At 44.7% G+C, this 20,575-nt stretch overlaps 1 protein-coding gene and 1 non-coding gene across 2 annotated transcripts; both read right to left on the bottom strand.

The window, feature by feature from the left end:
* Positions 1-1,742: 1,742 nt before the first annotated feature.
* Positions 1,743-20,217, bottom strand: LOC149820092 (callose synthase 12-like). Its single transcript, XM_089982493.1, has 2 exons — positions 14,642-20,217; positions 1,743-2,035 (listed from the first exon to the last, which is right to left on the bottom strand). The coding sequence occupies exon 1, from the start codon at positions 20,078-20,080 to the stop codon at positions 14,648-14,650; it is 5,433 nt and encodes a 1,810-aa protein (XP_089838619.1). The 5' UTR covers positions 20,081-20,217; the 3' UTR covers positions 1,743-2,035; positions 14,642-14,647.
* On the bottom strand, positions 16,958-17,037 carry LOC149820093 (small nucleolar RNA J33). The gene has a single exon (XR_016426891.1). It is a non-coding gene; the product is annotated as a small nucleolar RNA J33 (small nucleolar RNA).
* Positions 20,218-20,575: the final 358 nt, after the last annotated feature.

Raw genomic sequence — 20,575 nt, 5'->3', positions numbered from 1 at the left:
AAAAATTCACAGATTTAGTTATGCAAATTTCATATTATATATGCAAATTTAGTAAAATATTTGTGAAGTTTTGACAAATTTTAGTTACAGAAACTTTGCAGATTTGATTATGCGAACTTCATACTATATATGCTACTTTAGTAAAATATTTGTAAAGTTGGTACAAGTTTTAGTTACAAGAAGTTCACATATTTGGTTATGAAAATTTTGTACTATATATGCAAATTCAATGAAATATTTATGAAGTTTCGGCAGATTTCAGTTATAGAAAGTTTAAGAATTTGGTTATATAAACTTTGTACTATATACACTAATTTAGTAAAATATTTGCGAAGTTTTCACTGGTTTTGCGAACTTTGTACTATATATGCAAATTTAGTAAAATATTTACGATATTTCAACATATTTCAATTAAAGAAAGTTTGTAGATTTAGTTATGCGAACTTCGCACAATTTATATGAATTTAGTGAAATATTTACAAAGTTTTAACAAGTTTGAGTTACAAGTTCTCAGACTTGGCTATGCGAATTTCAAGAGGTACACAAAAAAAGTGTGAATCTACCTTTTAGTGAGAGTTTATGATACCCATTACGAATAAGGAAAATGTCTCACCTGAAAAAACAAGATCCCAATCCATGATGCAATAGGGGTCAAACTCAAAATCGCAGATGTTATAAAATTGGTACCTTCGACAATGTGCAACTCCCTTTGCATGAAGTGGGGTTCTTACGACCTAAGAGGAGCCGCTTCAACTCAGAAGACAGGCTGTGACAACGGTTGGATGCTCCCAAAGGTCAGTCCCCTGACCCAATCTCTGATCTGACAAACATGGTTGTTAGTGTGTAACATGAACCCCCATGTAATTTTGGACAGTTGTATTTCTGCATTGCCTAATAAACAGGTAAGGGTGCCCCTAACCCCCAAACTTTCTGTCTAAAAAAAGGAGTTTGTGATCCCCGGAAAAGTGGATTGATACGTCGTGCGAACTTCAAGAAGTTTTCTGGTGCAAAAGGTAAAATGGTCTTAAAAAGATCGGACATTTGCAAATTTAGACGGGCTAATTTCGAAAATTGTAAAGCATTTTAAAAAATGTATCATTTTTATTATACAATACAGATTATGTTAAGGTTAAGCAACAACAAACTGCTCACCTGAAAGCCTAATCTTGTTAAGAGATGGAATAACCCAATTCAACTATTTCTATCGATCGTGCACACACACACACAAAAGCCTATACTAGAGCAATTATAATGTTCTTTAGAACAAGAGGTGTCTTGCTCAAATTCCGATTCCCACAAATTTTACAGTGAGAAACGTAATAACAATCATTATTATTATTGGCTCCAGCATAGTCAACTTCTTAGATTCTGAACTTGATCATTCGTGCCACACCTGATCAACGTTGAGCTTTGATGTAGCATGCACCAAGCCAAGTTCGAGCGGTTCAAGATCAAATGTGGTTTTTGATCAATGTTGTCTGATTCTGTCATTTCTAACACAAATTTTTAAATATTTTTTAAAGGGTTAGAATATAGTTTATTTAAAAAAAAAATTTATTGTTTAATAACACGTCATCTTATGGTAAAAAGTTGCCAATTCATTATCGGTTAGATTAGATTCAGGGTTTTTTTAAGGAAATGAATCCATTTTAACAACATTGCTGTGGATGCAGTCTTATGAGAGAGAGAGAGAGAGAGAGAGAGAGAGATCCAATAAAACGGATCCAACAAAAGAACGAGCATTGACAACAAATTAATTACAGAGGAAAAAATTAAAATCTTCAGAAGCATGTCCTAACCATTCTACAACTCAGCGAAACACAATAACACTCTAAGAAAAACTGCTCCAACTACAAAATAAGAGGACCAAATGCTAGAATGAGCATCAATGACGAATTACTTACAGAGTGGAGAGAAAATGGAGATCAAATTGCGTGCTAAGTGCTAACATCTGTCATGTACATTAAAACAAAAAGTTAAATCATACACCACCAATCGCTTTGACCCCAACATTCATAGGATTCCACACCAAAACCTGCAATTTTACCATAACAAATACAATCAACTTAATATCAACCAAATCTACATGGTTATATTTAAATTATCAAATAAAGAAATATGGAATAAACTAATAGTATTTTATCAGCACTCTGCAGGTGTCAAGACTGTACATTGCGTTAACAAATTTTCTGGTATGCATATCACAATCAGACCAGGTTTGTGTTTTTCTTCTTTTGATAGTCAAGCTGGTGGATAACCCTGTGGGATTAGAACCCAAGACCCTTCAGTTGTGATAGTGGGACCTATCTCCGCTTGGCGCTTAAAAACAAAATTCTTGTGGCTGCCCCCACTTTCTCTTTCCAACTAGTTTTCTGAAACGTCTAAAATGGCAACTGGTTTTTGCCTCATCCATCTATTCGACAAACATGATGGCCAGTGCAAGTGTGAAAACCCACCAGACTGCAATTAGCAGAATGCGGATTCCAAAAGGCGAAAACCCACAAGCATTACTAATTTGACGCCTTCTCTCTTTTTACTTCAATGTTCAACATGCATTACCATCTCCCTTTGTATTTCAACATTGATATATGTTTTACCCTTTAATTTATAGTTCAATGTTCAAACATATCTTGTGCGTCAGCCATGACCAAGTATCTAGTTTTTCCAAGCCTCAGCATGTCCAACACTCCATACCCATGTTTAACACAAACAACTACGTCCATGCTACCATCTAAGTAACACACTGAGCACACTTGCACTGAAAAACTGTTTACAAAACCTATTCATGTTCTCTTCCTATCTCAACCATTAGTTTGAAACTTATTTGTAATGGTCTCAATTCTTGTGATGTAAACACGCAATTGTATCATAGGAAAGGGATTCCTAAATAATAGATTACAGACATCTAGGGGTGTACACCAGCCGGGCTCAAAAAGCTGGGCTCGTTAAAAAAATTGTATGTTCAAGCTCGGCTCAAGAATGAACAACCTGTGTACAAACTTGGCTAGGCTCAAGTTTGAGCCTGGATCAGCTTGGCTCAAGCCGAGTTGATCGTTTTAAAAAAACTTTTTAAACAAGTGTGTAAAGGGTGGGATTTGAACCCTGCTCCTTGCATGAGTGCCTAATGTGCTAACCACTTGGGTGAAACTCCCTTTTGAGCTCTCTATGCAACAAAAATTATACATATGCTAGAATTCGTTAGTATAAGACAGCATTAACCAAGCTTAATTGAGTTTCAAAGCTTGATGAAGCTCGGCTAGTTTATGTTTAAAGAGCCTGAGCTTTTGTTCAAGCTCGGCTCGTTTACTTACCTGAACCAGTCAGAGTCAGGCTTAATTGAGCCGAGCTCGAGCTAGCTCAGCTCACATCATGGTCATAAATATCATACTGACAATAACATGACCTAGATTTTCCTCGAAAGAATTTGAAATTAGGTGGTTTTCCATAGGAAATATCATACTGACTAACATTTGAAAAATAAATATTAAAGTTAAATTTTACAAATTGAAATTTCAAGAAAAATTAACGATATTAATGTGATATTTTATTTCAAAGTTTCTAAATGCAATACTTTGGTGTTTTGACATTTTGGAGAAGAAAATATCGTAAAACGTAAAAATTCAAAGAAGACAGCAATGTTTCTGAATATCACAAACATGCACATACATATACACAATTGTAAATAAAAAAATTAAATTAATTGGCTAAAAAATTTCAGTGAGATTTTAATTTTTTATTTTTCTTAGGTTGCAATAGGAATTTGTAAAATAAAAGTATAAAAGGAAAAAATAAATATTTTTTCAAGAAAATAAGGTTAATAAAAATTAAGGATTGAGTCAAATTAAGGATAGCTCGACCAGTTGGAGTTACACTTATCGAGAAAACTCATATTTGAATCCCACTGGTGGCAATCCTTGACTAGCTTGACTAAAAAAAAATCATAGGCATTTGGATGAACACTTTGTTTACAATGGAAAAACACATCTAAAACAATTCTTCCCATCATAATATACAATTTTACAAGCACTTTGTGTGCAACATGATTGTGTAATGAAAAGACAACCCAATTAGACCAATTCTTCTCTTCATTTTAAGCAGTTTGAAAACTTTCTGGGCATCGTGAATGCAGCTAAAACTTATTTAAGAAATAATGTTTTGTTGGCATGATATGCACTATACACATTTTCAATTCACAAGCACTTGGGTAACAATGTAAACACAGAAATAATTCATTTAGAAATCAAGAATTACTTTGTTGTGATTTGTGATTAACAAATCTCCACAAATAACAATCTTCACCATCTTAGGACATTCAATCTTAATAATTTGCAAAGAGAGGAAGAAGCAACCATAGAGGATGAAAGAAATCCTAACCAATCAGATAGTCTTTCTAAGATTAGTTTCAAAAGCAAACTCTAACTTTTGAATTCAAGGAATTCAATAAACTTAAAATCATTAGAGCTAAACAATTCAAATTTTCTAAGGCATGGACAAGAAGGTAGGGATATAAGAAGATCATTAAAAATAATTGTATGACAAATAGCATTGGGGTACATCTAGGACCACAACTAAACAAAAAGACCCCATCTTTTAGTATTTTTTTTTCTCCAGAATGAATCAAAATTGTATTCAAATCATAACCATTGGATTCCTTTACTTGAGGAGAGGCGATACACAACCACAAAAGGTGGAATACCGATTCCTCCTTGCAAACCTCCTCATAAAGGCACATAACAACAGTTAGCTAATAGTATCTCTCTTAAATTAAAATGGTAGATGACTTGCTTAATAAAGCCTTTACTTGAGGAGAAGGTTTCCAATACTAGATCGCCTTTCCTACGACAAGAGAAGCATCCAGTTCCATGGATGCACTATGATAGGACATTACTGACAACATAAGTGGCCAAGTACTTTTCAAGATAGGAGTATCAATCATATCAATCCATGTCCTCTTAGGTAGCTTCTCTATAAGAGCATCAAAATCATCTCATCATCCACAAGGTTTCTTGTAGCAATGACATTCAATTACTCTGCAAAACTCATTCTATGTTAATTGACAAAGCAGGAAACACAATCTGGAGAGTAGCTGGTCCACATGATCAGTCCATCGAAAAGGATAGTCTAGCCTATCATGCAGATTTTTCCACACGATCAGATTTTCCCTTGGAACTTGCAAACTGTTCCTTTGATACCTGCAATGCCTTTGTTCATTCTTCTGAATTCCCAAAACCACTCTCCACTTGAATAATATTTTTCACTCCCACCGTTCCCTTGCGACTTACATTGTAAAGTTGCGCTTAGAGTCTGTTTTGCTTTTGTTGAGTCTGATGTAAGCTGCCCAGTTCAGGTGAATCAATACCCCAAAGCGGCATCCCGTAATAGCCCTCGGGCAAAATTGTGAATGAATTAAATGTGTTGAGCGTTCTTTTGTTCACCCTCGTTGTGATTGTTTCTTGTGATTGCAATTCTTCTCCCTCTATTCTCTCTTGCACTCTGATTACAAGCTTCCGCGACTGGCAAGTGAGCTGACACGTAAGCTTGCAACGGTAAGGAAGGACCGTCACACCGCGCTGGCCCATTGAAGGAAATAGGCCAGTGACAAGTACTACCACAGCCCGTTATCGTGCTGAGGAAGGGACTTCAAAGTCGGTGTCGACAGGCTGCGATTTGTGAGCAAGACATCATGGCGCCTTATCAAAATTTGTGCAACACCAAAGGCAAGGCAGTTGCCGAATCTGAGGAGATGGGTTCACCTCAGGGCCAAGAGGGGATAGCTGCAACCTATGTCACATGGGTGCAAGTGCGAGTGCGAGTGCGGGGATGCGGCACTTTCAAAAACCTTGGGTGCAGGTGCGGCAAAAATATATAATGGGGGGTTCGGGTGTTCTTCTCATTAAATTCTTGTGATAAAATAAACATGATTTTTGTGATAAGCAAAAATGGGTCTTTTCATGGTTTTTCCTTAACCAACCATTTCTTTTTTATGCCTAAGAGTGTTAAGTTTGTGAAATTTCATATGGCTCGGCCCGAGTTCGAATTAAGTTAGTATTTTTCAATGTAAAAATGATAAAAAAAAATATTATTTTAGCAGGCATGGTTTGGATCTGATTTATCATTTATGTAACCTTATAAGGTTCGGGTATGGTTTCCCTTATGATGAGTTCAATTAGACTCTAGACCAGGATCCTGGTATGGTTTCTTATGATGGATTCCATTAGACTCAAGTCCATAACCCGATACCATTATCTCATATAGGGTTTGAGTTTGATTTCACTTAAATCTAAACCAAACCCAACCCAACCCGTTGACACCATGAAATTGAAAGTGGGCCTAACCACGAGCAATAATGTGGCGGGGCCAGCGCTTTGCACTCATAAGAGTAGTGATAATAAATAATAATCTCTCTCTCTCTCTCTCTCTAACGTGATGATCGAGGTGGAGAGCTAGAGAGGTGAATGTGAAGTCTGTACAACTCATTTAATTCATGCCTGACAGAGCGCATCATTGAACCAGTAGTCATTTAATTCATGCCTGACAGAGCGCAGTATTGAACCAGTCTGGGTCACCTTTCATTCATTGCTCTCTCTATGTCGCCTTTGTTTTCGTGTTGCTTGTGGCCTTTTTGCCTCCTGAGGAAGAAAGAGCAGCAATTGGGGTTTTCGAATCCTACGGAATACTTTTGAGTATTTTATAGCTAAAGGAGTCGATCACACAACACTCTTTTGGCTCTCCTTTGTCCGAGAGAGAGAGAGATGGGGAGAGCTCCATGTTGTGAAAAGCAAGGGTTGAAAAAGGGTCTGTGGACGGCTGAAGAAGACGAGATCTTGGTCGATTACATCAATAAGAATGGCCATGCAGCTGGCGCTCCCTTCCTAAACTTGCTGGTACTCTTTAATTTCCTACTTGTTCATTCTTTCTTCTTCTCCATCTTTGTTTTCTTTATTATTTTTTTCTCTTTTGCTTCTCCTTGGTTTTAGTCTGTTTCATGGGTTTCTTTTTTTTAAAGGATCTCTTGTCAATGAAAATGTTGTACTTTGTTTAGTGTTACCCATGGTATTTCTTGAGTAAAAAGAAGAAATATATGAAGGGGGCTTTAAAACCCCAAACAAGCAGTACACAGTGAATTATGTACGGGTTGTAAAACATCACTTTCACAAACACCGAACACTATAGAGTGGGAATTCTATATCGGTTTTCATTGTAGAGATTTGCAAGCATCCAAAAGGTTTTTTTTTAAATTCTGCAGCCCATTTCATAGGGCAAATTTTTTTAAAAAAAAAAATTCAAAAATGGACCAAAATGACCCTGGATACGTTGACTGCACCCAAGGTCGGGTTGACCGCATAGATGCCGCACCAGCACCGGCGTCGCGTCGGGTGTGGCACCTGTCTGGCCGAATCCTTATGACATAGGCTGAAACTGTCAACAAGCTAGTGGAAAATGTGACTTCGCACGAAGAAGCGATTTCACGTGATGTTGAATCATTCGATGAACTGAATGATGTGGTGGCGAGCCTGCAAGAGCAGGTGAACTTACTGACAGGGCAGGTCACTTCGTTGACGACAACAGTGACCGACTTGCAGACTGAAGTAGGAGAGCTTCAATTGAAAAATCGCACATTGTAGCGATCAGTGACCCCAAACGGAGAAAATGGTGAGAGTGAGAACTTTTTGTTCCAAGTAGAAGACTACTTGGATATTCAAAATGTGACACTTGAAGATCTCAGGATCAAGACTGCAGCAACATTACTGGATGGTGATGCTATCGCTTGGTGGAGGCGAAAGCGTAGTGACATGGAAAGGGGTCAATGCGTGATAGACACCTTTGACGACTTCAAAATAGAGTTGCACAACTACTTTATGCCAAAGAATGCGCAAAGGTAGGCGTATCGGATGGTTCGTGAGCTTAAACATATTGGTTCGTTACAAGACTATGTCAGAATGTTCCAGATGCTCATGCTGGAGGAGCCTAACATACCAGAAGATGATAAGTTCAACTGGTTCATTGTGGGACTTCAGTCATGGGCACAATCTAAAGTGGAAAGGAGCAACCCCCGTATTTTGAAAGATGCATACGTAGCAGTCGAGCGCTTAGTTGACACTCAGCGCAAGTCTTTCACCTCATCAACCAAAGTCGAGAAGAAGTCTGACCACGGAGGCAAGAAAGACGAGCAACGCGACGATAAAGGTAAGGTGTCGATACGCCATCAATCCGATAAAAAACATAACTACCCAAAGTATAACAACAACAAGGGTACGATTGTGACATGTTGATTCTGGGGCGATAGGCATATCGCCAGGCAGTGCCCCAAGCGCCTCGTGAAGGAGGACGAGCAAGTCAATGCAACGCAAGAAGAATGCAGTGACACTGAATGCAGTGACACTGAAGCTATGCAACCGCGGATGGGAGTCATGCAGTAAATTAACGCAACTAAAAGTTGAGAACATGCAAGTTTGCAAAGAACTGATGTATCTCAAAGTCATTATGAATGAAAAGTCTACTTCAGCTATAGTAGACTCTGGGGCCACACACAACTTTGTCTCGCGGAAAGAGGCAAAGCGGTTGGGCTTGAAGCCCGTGCCAAAGCAGAGGACCATCAAAACGATAAACTCTAAGACCAAGCCCATCCTCGGTGAAGCAAGAGATGTGGCTATCCAAGTGGGGAGTAAGTTTCTGCGGAGTCAGAATGTTATGATGCTATCAAAGTTTAACACGTTGACGATTATGGGGTCAAACTTGTTCCACACGGTACAGTGCCTTACGCAGAAAGGCAAGTCTTCAGTGTTATCGACGATGCAGTTGAAGAATGGTGTCAAGCATGAGGAGAAGACATTCTTAGTTATTGTACACGCAAAATAAAAGAAGGTCAAAGCAGCAGTGTCGCCGACCCTAGCCCCACTGTTGGAGGAATTTCGGGGAGTGATGCCTCCGAAATTGTCAAAGCGTCTTCCACCAAGACGTGAGATCGACCACAAGATTGAGTTGACCCCGAGAGTGAAGCCTCCCGCAATGGTTACATACCGCATGGAGCTAGTTGAGTTGAAAGAGTTGCGAAGGCAGCTAAACGAGATATTGGACGCAGGCATCGTTCGACCATCAAAAGCCCCATTTGGCGCCCCGATTCTTTTTTCAGATGAAACATGATGACTCCACACGGTTATGTGTGGATTACCGTGCTTTGAACAAGGTCACAGTAAAAAACAAGTACTCATTGCCACTGATAGCGGAGTTGTTCGATCAGCTAGGCAGTGTCTGTATCTTTTCCAAGCTAGATCTGCCATTTCAAGCTAGATCTGTCTGTGTCTGAAAATAGCTCGTGACAGGTGAGGATTGCTAAAGGTGACAAGCCGAAAACAACTTGCGTCACCTACTATGGTGCTTACGAATTCTTAGTAATGCCATTCGGGTTGACAAATGCTCCAACCACGTTCACGACTTTAATGAATCAGATCTTCTACCCTTAGACAAGTTTGTGATAGTCTACCTGGATGATATCGCGATCTACAGCAGCAACATGAAGGAACATGTCGAGCACTTGCGAACAATGTTTCAGGTGCTTAAGGAGAATGACCTTTATGTCAAGCGAGAGAAGTGTCTATTCGGGAAGAAGGAGAACAACTTCATTGGTCACGTTGTGGGGCGTGGTGTGCTGCGTATGAATGGGCAAAAGATAAGGGTCATCCAGGAATGAGTTCCGCCAAGCAAAGTGCCAGAGTTGCGGTCATTCTTGGGTTTGGCAAACTACTATCGGTGTTTCATCGAAAGTTATTCCATCATTGTTGCGCCCCTCACCGATTTGTTAAAGAAGAATATGGACAGGAGCGTGCCAAGATGCTTTTGATGGCTTGAAGAAAGCCTTAGTGAAGGAGTCAATGTTGTGACTGCCCGATCATTCGAGACCCTTTGAAGTCCATACAAATGCCTGACTTTGTCATTGGCGGATTTATTATGTAAGATGGTCATCCAATCGCATATGAGAGTCGCAAGCTGAATGATGCAGAGAGGCGTTACACAGTGCATGAACGTGAGATAACCACCAATGTGTATTGCCTCGGGACCTGGCGACACTACCTCTTGGGTGCCGAGTTCGTCGTCAAGACGGACAATGTGGTCACGATCTATTTTCAAACACAAAAGAAAAGCTCGGTGGCAGATGTTTTTGGCTGAGTTCAACTTTGCCTTGGAATACAAGGTTGGAAAGACTAATGTTGTGGCGGACGCCATGAGCCGCAGGACTGAACTGGCAGTTGCGCACGCAGAGCCTTCTGATGTGTATTTGGAGGGCGCATTGCTGAACCGCATCCGGGAAGGTACGCAGCAGGACCCGACTGCACAACACCTTGTTTCTCTGACGCAGGCAGAGAAGACTCGACGATTTTGGCTACAGGATGGTCCCCTTGTGACAAAAGGAGGACGCATCTTCGTGTCGCGGTGGAGAAGCCTCCGCCGAGAACTGCTTAAGGAGTGCCATGATACTAGGGGTGGCAAAACCTGACACGACCCGCCAACCCGACCCGCCTCTTAGGCGGGTTCGGGTTGGGCTTAAGCCAACCCGTTTAATAAACGGGTCGGGTTCGGGTTGGAAGTATGCCAACCCGGCTGACCCGTTTAATAAACGGGTTAGGCGGGCGGGTCAACCCGCCAACCCGGCCCACCAACCTGACCCGTTTACCCGACCCAACCCATTTATTAAATGGGTTGGCGGGTCGTGTCGGGCTACCCGTTTATTAAACGGGTTGATTCGTGTTTGCCACAGCCGACCCATTTAATATACGTGTTGGGTTCGGGTTGAGGTATGCTGACCCGCCAACCCGACACGATTGTCACCCCTACATGATACACTATGGGCCGGCCATCCTGGTCAGGAGCGAACCTTAGCACTCCTTGAGCGAGGCTACTATTGGCCACAGACGAGGGACGACATTGAGGGGTATGTGCGGACATGCCTCATCTGCCAGCAAGATAAAGGGACAAACTAGAAGGTTGTCGATCTCCATGAGCCTCTACCCTAGAACGTCCTTGGGATAGCATTTTCATGGACTTCATTGTTAGTCTGCCAAAGGTAGAGGGCCTCAATTCTATTTTGGTTGTGGTGGATCGTTTTTCAAAGTATGTCACCTCCATCCCAGCTTCTAAGGAGTGCCCTGCTGAGAAGACTACAGAGTTGTTCGCAAAGCATGTGGTGAAGCACTGGAGCATACCAAAGAGCATTATGTGTGACTGCGATGCTCGCTTTACGGGCAAGTTCTGACGTGAAGTATTTCGGCTACTTGGTTCTGATTTGTTGTTTTCAACAAGCTTCCATCTTCAGACAGATGGGCAGACAAAGCGCATATCAACAGGATACTTGAGCAGTACCTTAGGCATTTTGTTAGTGCCAATTAGAAAAATTGGGTGAAGGCACAATTTTGTTACAATCTGCAAAAAAGCGAGTCTTCAAGCCACAACCCATTTGAGATAGTCACGGGGCAGCAACCACGAACCCCGCACACTCTTGCCGCACAAGAAAATGGAAGGTCATCCTTCACCTATCAGTTTGTTCGCAACTGGCACGAGTAAAATGAGTTGGCGAAGGCATTCTTACACAAGGCGACAAAGAGAATGAAGAAGTGGGCAGACAAGCATCGTCGGCCCGCTGGGTTCCAAGTCAGGGACCAAGTGTTGGTGAAGTTATATCTAGAGCGCACAGGCATCTTCCGCGGGCGACACCGTGGACTGCTCAGAAAGTACGAGGAACCCTTCACCATCACAAAGAAGGTGGGCAAGCTGGCGTATAAGCTGGAATTGCCCCCAGACTTCAAAGTGCACCCGGTGTTCCACGTGTGCAACCTCAAGCAGTTTCATACAGACGATGGAGATCCGAAACGCAGCGTGCCACAACGTACTCTCATCATGCAGAGGGCTCCGACAGCACAACGGGCCGAGAAACACCTCAGTAAGATCTTTCGTCATAAGGTCAACTACTTGGGCGAAGCGAAGAAATATCTAGTGCAGTGGGAGGAAACAGCAAAACCAACGTGGGAGCCTGCATTCCAAATGAACAGTCGCTACCCGGCTGAAGTCAGGGCTTACCATGAAACAGATGGTGCCGAGGACGGTGCATGATTTGAAGGGGGGAGCATGTTCCTTTGTGACTTACATTGTAAAGTTGCGCTTAGAGACTTTTGCTTTTGTTGAGTCTGATGTAAGTTGCCCGGTTCAGGTGAATCAATACCTGAAGGGGCAGCCCGTATGATTGAACTGTAATATCCCTCGGGCAAAATTCTGAATGAATTAAATGCGTTGAGCTTTCTTTTGTTCACCCTCGTTGTGATTGCTTCTTGTGATTGCAATTCTTCTCCCTCTATTCTCTCTTGCTCTCTTGCACTCTGATTACAAGCTTCCGCGATTGGCAAGCAAGCTGACAAGTAGGCTTGTGGCGGTAAGGAAGGACCATCGCACCGTGCTAGCCCATTGAAGGAAATAGGCCCGTGACACCCACGGCCAACCAATCAATCGTCCCTATACAAAACACCACCACCACTTGGACATCACATTTATAGCTAGCTTTCTACTTTTTCTAACTTCTAGAATTTTTTGTTTTATCATTGCCAGCTAGCTCCACTCTTTTGAATTATATGTCATACGCAAGCTGTATACATTTTAAAAGGACCCTCAATATTTTTACCTTGTTTTACTAGCTTGCAAAATTTTCAAAGTTTCAAAATTTGCCATCTAATTTTGTTTTCTTATTATGTGCCTTATGATGGTTTATGTGTGTGCATGTGTACGGATGTGTCAATGCATATGATTTATTCCCATGTATTGAGGTCCTAGCCACTCCAGCCACCCACATTGTAAGTTTATAATTCATGGAAAAGTGCTCCCATATAGTTGACAGTCAGCAACAATTTAGTGGGAGCCTGATAAATTATGCATAGTATTTTTTAAATTTCCCTAACTATGAGTAGAAAGCTAGAACATGATCCAAGTAGAAGAATTAGGTAGTTATAGCTGAAAATTGTATATGTAGAGGAATGATAATCATTCAAACAAAATTGGCATTGAAAGAGGGAGTTATGCAGCGTGCACTACATTTTGTGAAAAAAGATGGTTTGTGACCTCCTTCCATCTCTAAGGTAAGTAAGTCTCAGTGGTTGGATGTATTGAGCTTTTAGTGAACATGGCCTCCAATGATCCAGCATGGCAATGGAGAAAGCAAGAAGCTTGATTACAATTTTTTGGGGCTTCGGAGACCAACAAAATCATTTTTAACCCCATAGACCACCTAAACCCTTATTTATGACATCAACAAGTTACATATATAAGGTCTTAAAGTATAAGGAGAGACACACCTCTTCTATTTCTCTCCATTGGCTATGAGAATGAATTTCATATTAAACAAGCACATTGTGCACTATATTTTCATGAAAGGTTGTTTTCCTACTTGTCTTGTGGCTTCTTCCATCTATGGCGATATTGGGACTCTAATGAACATGGCCTTCAATGGTCTAGCACATCATTGGGGAAATAAAGTTAATAAAGGAAACTGAACATGCAAATTCTATGTAACGTTTCAGTTAAATCATCATTTAGCTAAGACAAGGATTTTTGTTGCATCTACACTTCAATAGACATTCTACAATTATTCAAAGAGATATTCTAGAAACCATAAGCATGCAAAAGAAATATAAATGATGTAGAAAAGAGCAGACAAAAGAGGCAATCATGAACATTGAGATTTGTAATTCACAACCATAGGATACTAATGATGTAGGAAATGATGACCAAAGTTCTCCATCCTGATACTACAACCCTAGCAATGAACAGGAAGTTGCAAATTCTAGGTGAAATGAACAGTACCAGGAAGCAGACAGAGTATGAGCAGCAAAGAAAAAAAGAGGCTCAAGAGGAGCTACTGTTAGTAAGGTTTTCTTCCTTCCAAGAACATTCCTTGGGACATAATCCAAAATTCATCTTACTATGATTTTGATAGTTAAACAAATAAATATGCGGTTGACTCATTTGCTTTTTGAGAAAAAAAATCAGTTGGTCTTCAATAGTGCAAATTCATTTTGTTTTCAGGAAACTATTAACGCTACCAGTACGCTTGGTTATAAAATTCCCTCATATCATAACTTGAGAGTGAAACTTTTTCATGAAAATATGAAGTGAAGGAGTTATTGAGATGAAATTAAGCATTCTTGGAAGAATATATGTTGCAGTGGTTGGACATATAAAAAGGCAAGAACTGCAAGATTTTCACATGTTTTGTTCAAAGGAGCTACGGTGCTAAAATTAGTGGATTTATCAAATGTATCTGAGGCTAAATGGACAATTTCTTGATGAAGTTGTTTGAGAAGTTGGACTTTGGATATGGTATAGTTCATTAGTGATAATGCAACTATAGGACAGGAAGTAGCTTCAAATCAGATATGAGTCACTCTTTTGAATCCAATGTGTTATCTATTGTAAAGACTTTATATTTGAAGATGCCAGACACTGAAGATTTTTATTTTTGTTTCAAGTTATTTAAAAATACTATTCAGAACAAGTTACAACACAAGTGTTGAATTTACTATACAAAGCCTAATGAAACTTGAACTGCACTCAAGCAAATGTGTTCACCAAATAAACAGAGCAATAAAGACTAAAGACTTACCTTGCATCACCAGTCAACGGTAGATTTCTTTCCAGTCAGTATGCGAGAAATGTGGAGACCCCTGCTGAATGCCTCATTGAATAAGATCCTTGTCTGCATTGACTGGAAGCCAGGCAACCAAGATAGGAGGGCTGTGGGAGCCATGACTATCACACCGAAAAGTATCTCATATAGGCGAGCCAATGCAACAACAGTATTCCACACAAGAGTTTTCTCCAGCAAGGGCCTAACCACCAGGGCTATTGATATCAAGCCCCAACCAGTGGGGATAAATGCCAACAGACTTGTAAGCACGTCAACAAACTTGAAGCTAGTGAACTTCAGCAAGAGGACCGAAACTAAAATCACAATGACTATGACAAAAGATTGAATAGTTCGGTAGTAGATGTGCTCCTTTGCAGCATACCTTTCTCTAGCATAGGACATAACTATATAAACTGCAAGGACCACTATCACATAAACCCAGGAAATCAGGTACACTGATATATTGGTGCTGTTATGAGAAATGCCAAGCCGATAAACAATCCCATATTGGAAAACAAAGAACCGGCAATCTAAAATTATCTCCAGCACTTTTCCCCACAGACCAGTCGTCTTGAGATGTTCTTGCTCTTCATACCACCATTTCTCCCAGCTTTGATCCGCTTTGACGTTCACCCCACCAGTATACCATATCCAGTTCATGAAATCATCAAAATCATACACAGCCTTCAGCCAATCAAAGCCTGAGGGATTGAAGATGAAGGGTGCTATGATCCATGATACTACCAGGATCCAACTTGACAATGTCATAATGATGTAGACGGCTGTGTTAGAAGCCAAAGAAGCAACGGAGCTATAAGATGCATAAACCGTCAAGATCACACCCAGTTCAATGGCCTTGATGAAATGACTTCGGGCATATAGCCTGTAGTTCTCGGCAAACCTTTTATGCTGAACAACAAAGCCACGCCCAGTTGCCCGATACTTTGCTCCACCATGAAGTATCGTTCTTCCGAAGAAGTGTGTGCGAGTACCCATAGAGAACGTGTAGAAAACAGAGGCAAGCTGCATCTGCATTGTCAAGAAATCCCAAACAGCTGCAAGGAACCCGTGCTCCAGGGAGTTCTCGACAATCATCGGGAGAGCTGTAAACAAGCCGAGCTGAATGATGAACTGCTGGTTAAGAGCAGTGGTCATTGCAGCATTGTTGGTAGAGGCATGTATTATGGAAGCCTCCACGCCGCTGAGACACAGATACAGGCGGCCCCACAGAAAGGCATACACAGTGAGCACCACCATCATGGTGTTGAAGAAGAAGCCCACGGTGGTGTAGTAGAAGGACAGCATCCGCAAGAAGTCCAGCCTGTGACCCAGGCGATAGACATCCCTGCTCAGCACCTGCTCCCCATTGCCACTCGCCACCTTAGCCTCAAACATGGAGATCTGATTCAAGCCAACATCCCGCCCTTTGCCTACTTGAATGTACTCATGGTGGGTCACATTCCCTCCTCTCAAAGTGCAGTTAAACCCCGCGAATATGTCCTCACTGATGTTGATCACCCTGGAAGCCTTGCTGATTCCACCACGACTCAGGAACCAGAGCCGATCAAATACATCAGGATGACCATAGTGCATTCGCACCTTCAGAGGCCACGCGAGAACCCGCTGGCCCAAGGTGACGAAGCTCGTCTCCTGCGCAGACATGAACCAGGCGAGCGACGAGACTGAGCCGGTGAAGATTTTCTCGCGAACTCCGAGTATGGTGGGCTTCCTGATCCCATAGTGCTGCTTGTACTCCTCCAGCAGATTCCGCATCTTCAGAGCCTCCTCGAAGTAGTTGTCTTGGTTCATGTCGATGGTCTGCACGGCATCGCCCCTGGTGAAGATGAACGAATGGTTCTGGTTCTCCGGCTTGCCTTCTCCGAGCTTCAGCGGCCCCGGAAGCCTGATCCGGTATATCTCCACCTCCTTCGCGAGCTTCTGATCGTACTTGACCAGCACCGAGTAGTACTGCACCTCATCGCTGCTGATCCGAACCTCATCAACATACGCAATCCGAAGGGCCTCATTGTTCTTCATCAAGTAGAGGATGTCCTCGGCGCGAGGGTCTTTCTTGGCCTTTTGGTTTCCGTAGATCTGACAGGCGACCACATAGGTGAACTTCATGAGCGCGGTGCCGTACTCGTGACCCTTGAACAGCATGCTCACCCCACTGCTCTCCCTGCTGAGGCTGCGGTCCGCCACCGGAGCAGACGGAGACCGCCCCAAGACGCTCTCCCTCCGGCTGAACGAGAAGGAGCCCGACCCGGCGGAGGCGAGCTCTCTAGACCCCTGCTGAACGTCCACCTCCGACGCGGAATCAAGGAACACCAGCATCTTGAGCGCCTTGTAGTAGTACATCATCCCCCGGACGGTTCTGGCGAGCGTCTGGCCTCTGTAAGAAGCCCAGAGACGGAGGTCCCTCACCCGGATGGTCCACACCTCCTCGGGGTCCTTCATCCCGTCGCGCTGCATTCGCTCCAGGAAGTTCTGCCACTCGTCCGGGTAGATCCTCTGAAGGTAGAAGATGATGGAGATGCCGTCGCTGTTCTCCGTCCGCAGCTGCTCCTTGCTGTACAAGACGTCCTCGTCGTAGTAGGGCGTCAGGACGCTGAAGGACAGCATCTTCTCCACTTGGGGTGCGCGGGGCATGTTCATGAAGAGGGAGTTGCTGAAGAATGCTATCCTCCGCCTCGCCTCCAGGTTCCTGGGGACGTTGTGCATCGAGTCCCTGGACGTCAAGATGGTGGACAGCCTCCTCAATTGCCGGTAGAAGAACGGCTCCTTCTCCGCGCTAGGGATGACCACGGCGTTCTCGAAGAGCAAGCCACTGGTGTCGCCTACGCCACCGCCGCCGGTGCTGGTGGGCACCAGGCCGTCCGCCTGGAGCTCGTTGATTCTCCTCTTCTGCTTCGGCAGGTCGCGGATGGAGACGTCGTACAGCGTCTGCAGCGCGTTCACCACCTTCTGCATCGCGCCGCTGTCATTGGAGCCGGGCTTGTCCAGGAGCGCCTTCACCAGCACGATGAGTTTGGCGTGGACGTCGGCGAGCTTCTTCATCTCGTAGGTCTCCGCTAACCTCTCGGTAGCAATGGCGTCGTCGATCTCCCGGAAGATGGCGGAGACGATGGAGTGCTCCTGCGTCTGCTCCCTTACGATCCTCAGCAGCAGGAATTTGACGCTGTCGTAGGCCTCGATGACGGCACAGCGTCTGTACTCGTTCTTGCAGATCTTCCTCCACAGCGACCTATCGGAGACCTGCAACTCCTTGGCCTGGCTGAGCGCAAGCAGCAACTCGTTGCAGAGGAGGAGGCAGGGCCACCGGACGACCCTGATGTTCCAGGTGTTTGCTGGTAGCTCCAGCAGCTCCACCTCCTTGTCGCTCACGATGTCCTCCTCTCGGAAGGTGGTGATGATCTCGTTCCATATCAGGGCGAACTTGGTCGCCTCCACCTGGTTCGATTCGATCTTCTTGTAGGGCTTCCCGAACCCGTACCTGAGCTTCACCCTGCGGATGGCGTCCTGGATTTTGTTCTTGAGCGACCCCTGCGTCCTGAAGTGCTGCTCCTCCGGCATGAGGTTGAACTGCATCGCGCTCGCGAAGAACTGGAACCGGAGGCAGAGCTGCTGGAGGTTCCTGATCTCCCCAATGTGGGAGAAGAGACCCACCAACGCCCCCGTCGCGGACGAGTAGATGGAGTACCAGATCGATATGTCCATGAGGTAGATGAGGACAACGGGAGCCCAGAGGAGGCCAACCGCGAACCTATTGGAGTGCTTGAAGAACTCATGCCACCGGTACCTGACGTCAGTGATGGCGAGAACCGTCTTGGTGGGGGAGATCATGGGCTTGATCTGCAGGAAGTAGCTGAACATGAACTTGGTCGCCAGGACGACCGCCCAGAAGGCCGCGTACGCGACGTTGTCGAGGATCCCCTCGCGGAGGCCCCTTCCCACGAAGATCCGGCTTTGGAACCACCACGTCAGGAAGTAGAACACCTTCCAATTCTTCTGCTCCACAAAATTCCTCACCCATGGCACCACGAACAGCACCACCGCCAGCGCCTCCGGCGCGACGAAGGCGGCGACGGCCCAGCCGAAGTTCCGCACCTGCTGGTCCCTGTTCCTCTGACTCCATATCCTGCTGTAGAGCACCCCGAAGGCCAACGTCCACCCGGCCGAGAAGATGCTCTTCAACACCATCCTGACGCCGAGGGACACCGTCTCCCTCGACACCAGGCTGTACTGCATCCCGGCGTCCAGAAGGGATTGCAGGAACCTGAGCCCCGCCCAAGTGATGAAGATGCTGAGGAGCTTGGCCCGCAAGTTGTAGTCGTTCATAAGAGCCTTCCATGGGGTGCGCGATTGATCCCAAGCAACTATCACGGCCGCCTGAAAGAAGAGGATGTGCATGATCCAGAGGCGATCGAAGCTCCGGAAGATGTTCCAGAACGATCTCTGCTCAACGAAGCCCGTCTTCCCCACCTTGTTCTTCTGGGACGGCGAGGAGGAGACCCCCATCTGCTGCGAGGCATCGGGCGGGAGGACGAAGAAATTGCAGCTGCGCTTCAAGGGCCACCCGACCTGCGAGAAGCACCGGTTGCTCCAGAAGTACTCGTTGATGTCGTCGTAGTTGCGCCAGGCGCAGTGCGGGGCGGTGCCGTTCAGGCTGGAATCCACCTCCGCCTTCACGGTCAGGTAGAGAGGGGTGACCACACCGTTGAGGAAGGCGTTCTCCCCCATGTAGGACGGCACCGCGGTGCGGCCGGTGTTCTCATCGATGTATCCCTCGAGAATCCGGTTGAGTTCCATGGCCATGTGGTGGAAGATGTAGCAGAGGCATTCGGGAACGAAGCGGAGATTGGCGGCCTCGCCCCAGATGAGGAGGTAGAGGGAAACGTAGAGGAGTTCGCGGCGCTCGTCAGAGGGGAGGCCACCATTGGAGGAGGAGATCCAAATGTTGGAGGTCCGGCCGAGGAAGGCGCACCAGGAGGTGTAGTTGCGGAGGAGCTTCTTTCGGAGCTTGCGGACAACGGAGGGATCGAGGGCGTCGATGTCGTCGGGGGGAGGCTGGATCCTCATCTGGGAGTTGGCGAGGAGGAGGATGATATGCTCCCGCTGGTTGCGGACGTTGTGGGATTGGAAGCCGAAGAAGAGGCCGAGCCAGTCGAGGAGGTCCATGGAGTCCGACCACGACACAAAGGGAGGGCGCCGGAGATCGCCGACCGTGCGAAGGGCCGAGAAGGCGGCCCGAACCTCGGGGAACCGGAGGGAAGGATGATCGGCGAGCAGGTTGTGGATGGGGATGATGTTGTAGGGAACGACGTCGTCATCGTCGTCGTCGCGGTCATACTGCTGCTGCGTTCGTGATGGCCGACCTCCATAGCCGGCATTGCTCCTCTGCCTGACGCCACTCATGGCGTTCGCTCCCCCCTCCACCCCCAACCAGGAAGCGGAAGAGACGCAAGCAGCGATGAAGAGAGAGAGAGGAAAAAAAACCACCACCACGACCCCCACGGCGGTTTTTAGACTCTCTCCCTCTCCGACGGGATAGGTCAGATGGTGGGATTTTTGGTTCGTCTAGGTTTTGTTTTTCACACCAACCGCGTTAACCATGACTCGGGCTTATCAAAGTCTAACCCAGCAGCCAACTGCTCGTCTCATTTGCTAGCTTCGTGTCGCTTGATTAAACGAAAAGTTTGTTAATTTTTTAGAGGGAATTGTATTTTTTGTTGACTGGCTGGTCTGGTCAATGCCTTCGTTGCGTGGGTTATATAGTTGGGGGACTTGAATCAAGGTTGTGTTCTGGTTTTCCCACGCTCTCCTAACCTCTTGCTGTTTGGGAGCAGTGGCGTTGCTAAAACAATGCAACTTCAACACGGCAAAAACACTGAAACCGTTTTTTTCCATCCG

The sequence above is a fragment of the Nuphar pumila genome, chromosome 12 (genome assembly GCF_984573655.1).
Source record: "Nuphar pumila chromosome 12, dmNupPumi1.hap1.1, whole genome shotgun sequence".
Taxonomy (NCBI): domain Eukaryota; kingdom Viridiplantae; phylum Streptophyta; class Magnoliopsida; order Nymphaeales; family Nymphaeaceae; genus Nuphar; species Nuphar pumila.
This window is presented reverse-complemented; position numbering and strand designations above follow the sequence as displayed.

Excerpts from the sequence above, each read along its gene's own strand:
- LOC149820092 (XM_089982493.1), bottom strand. The coding sequence starts at position 20,080 with ATGAGTGGCGTCAGGCAGAGGAGCAATGCCGGCTATGGAGGTCGGCCA.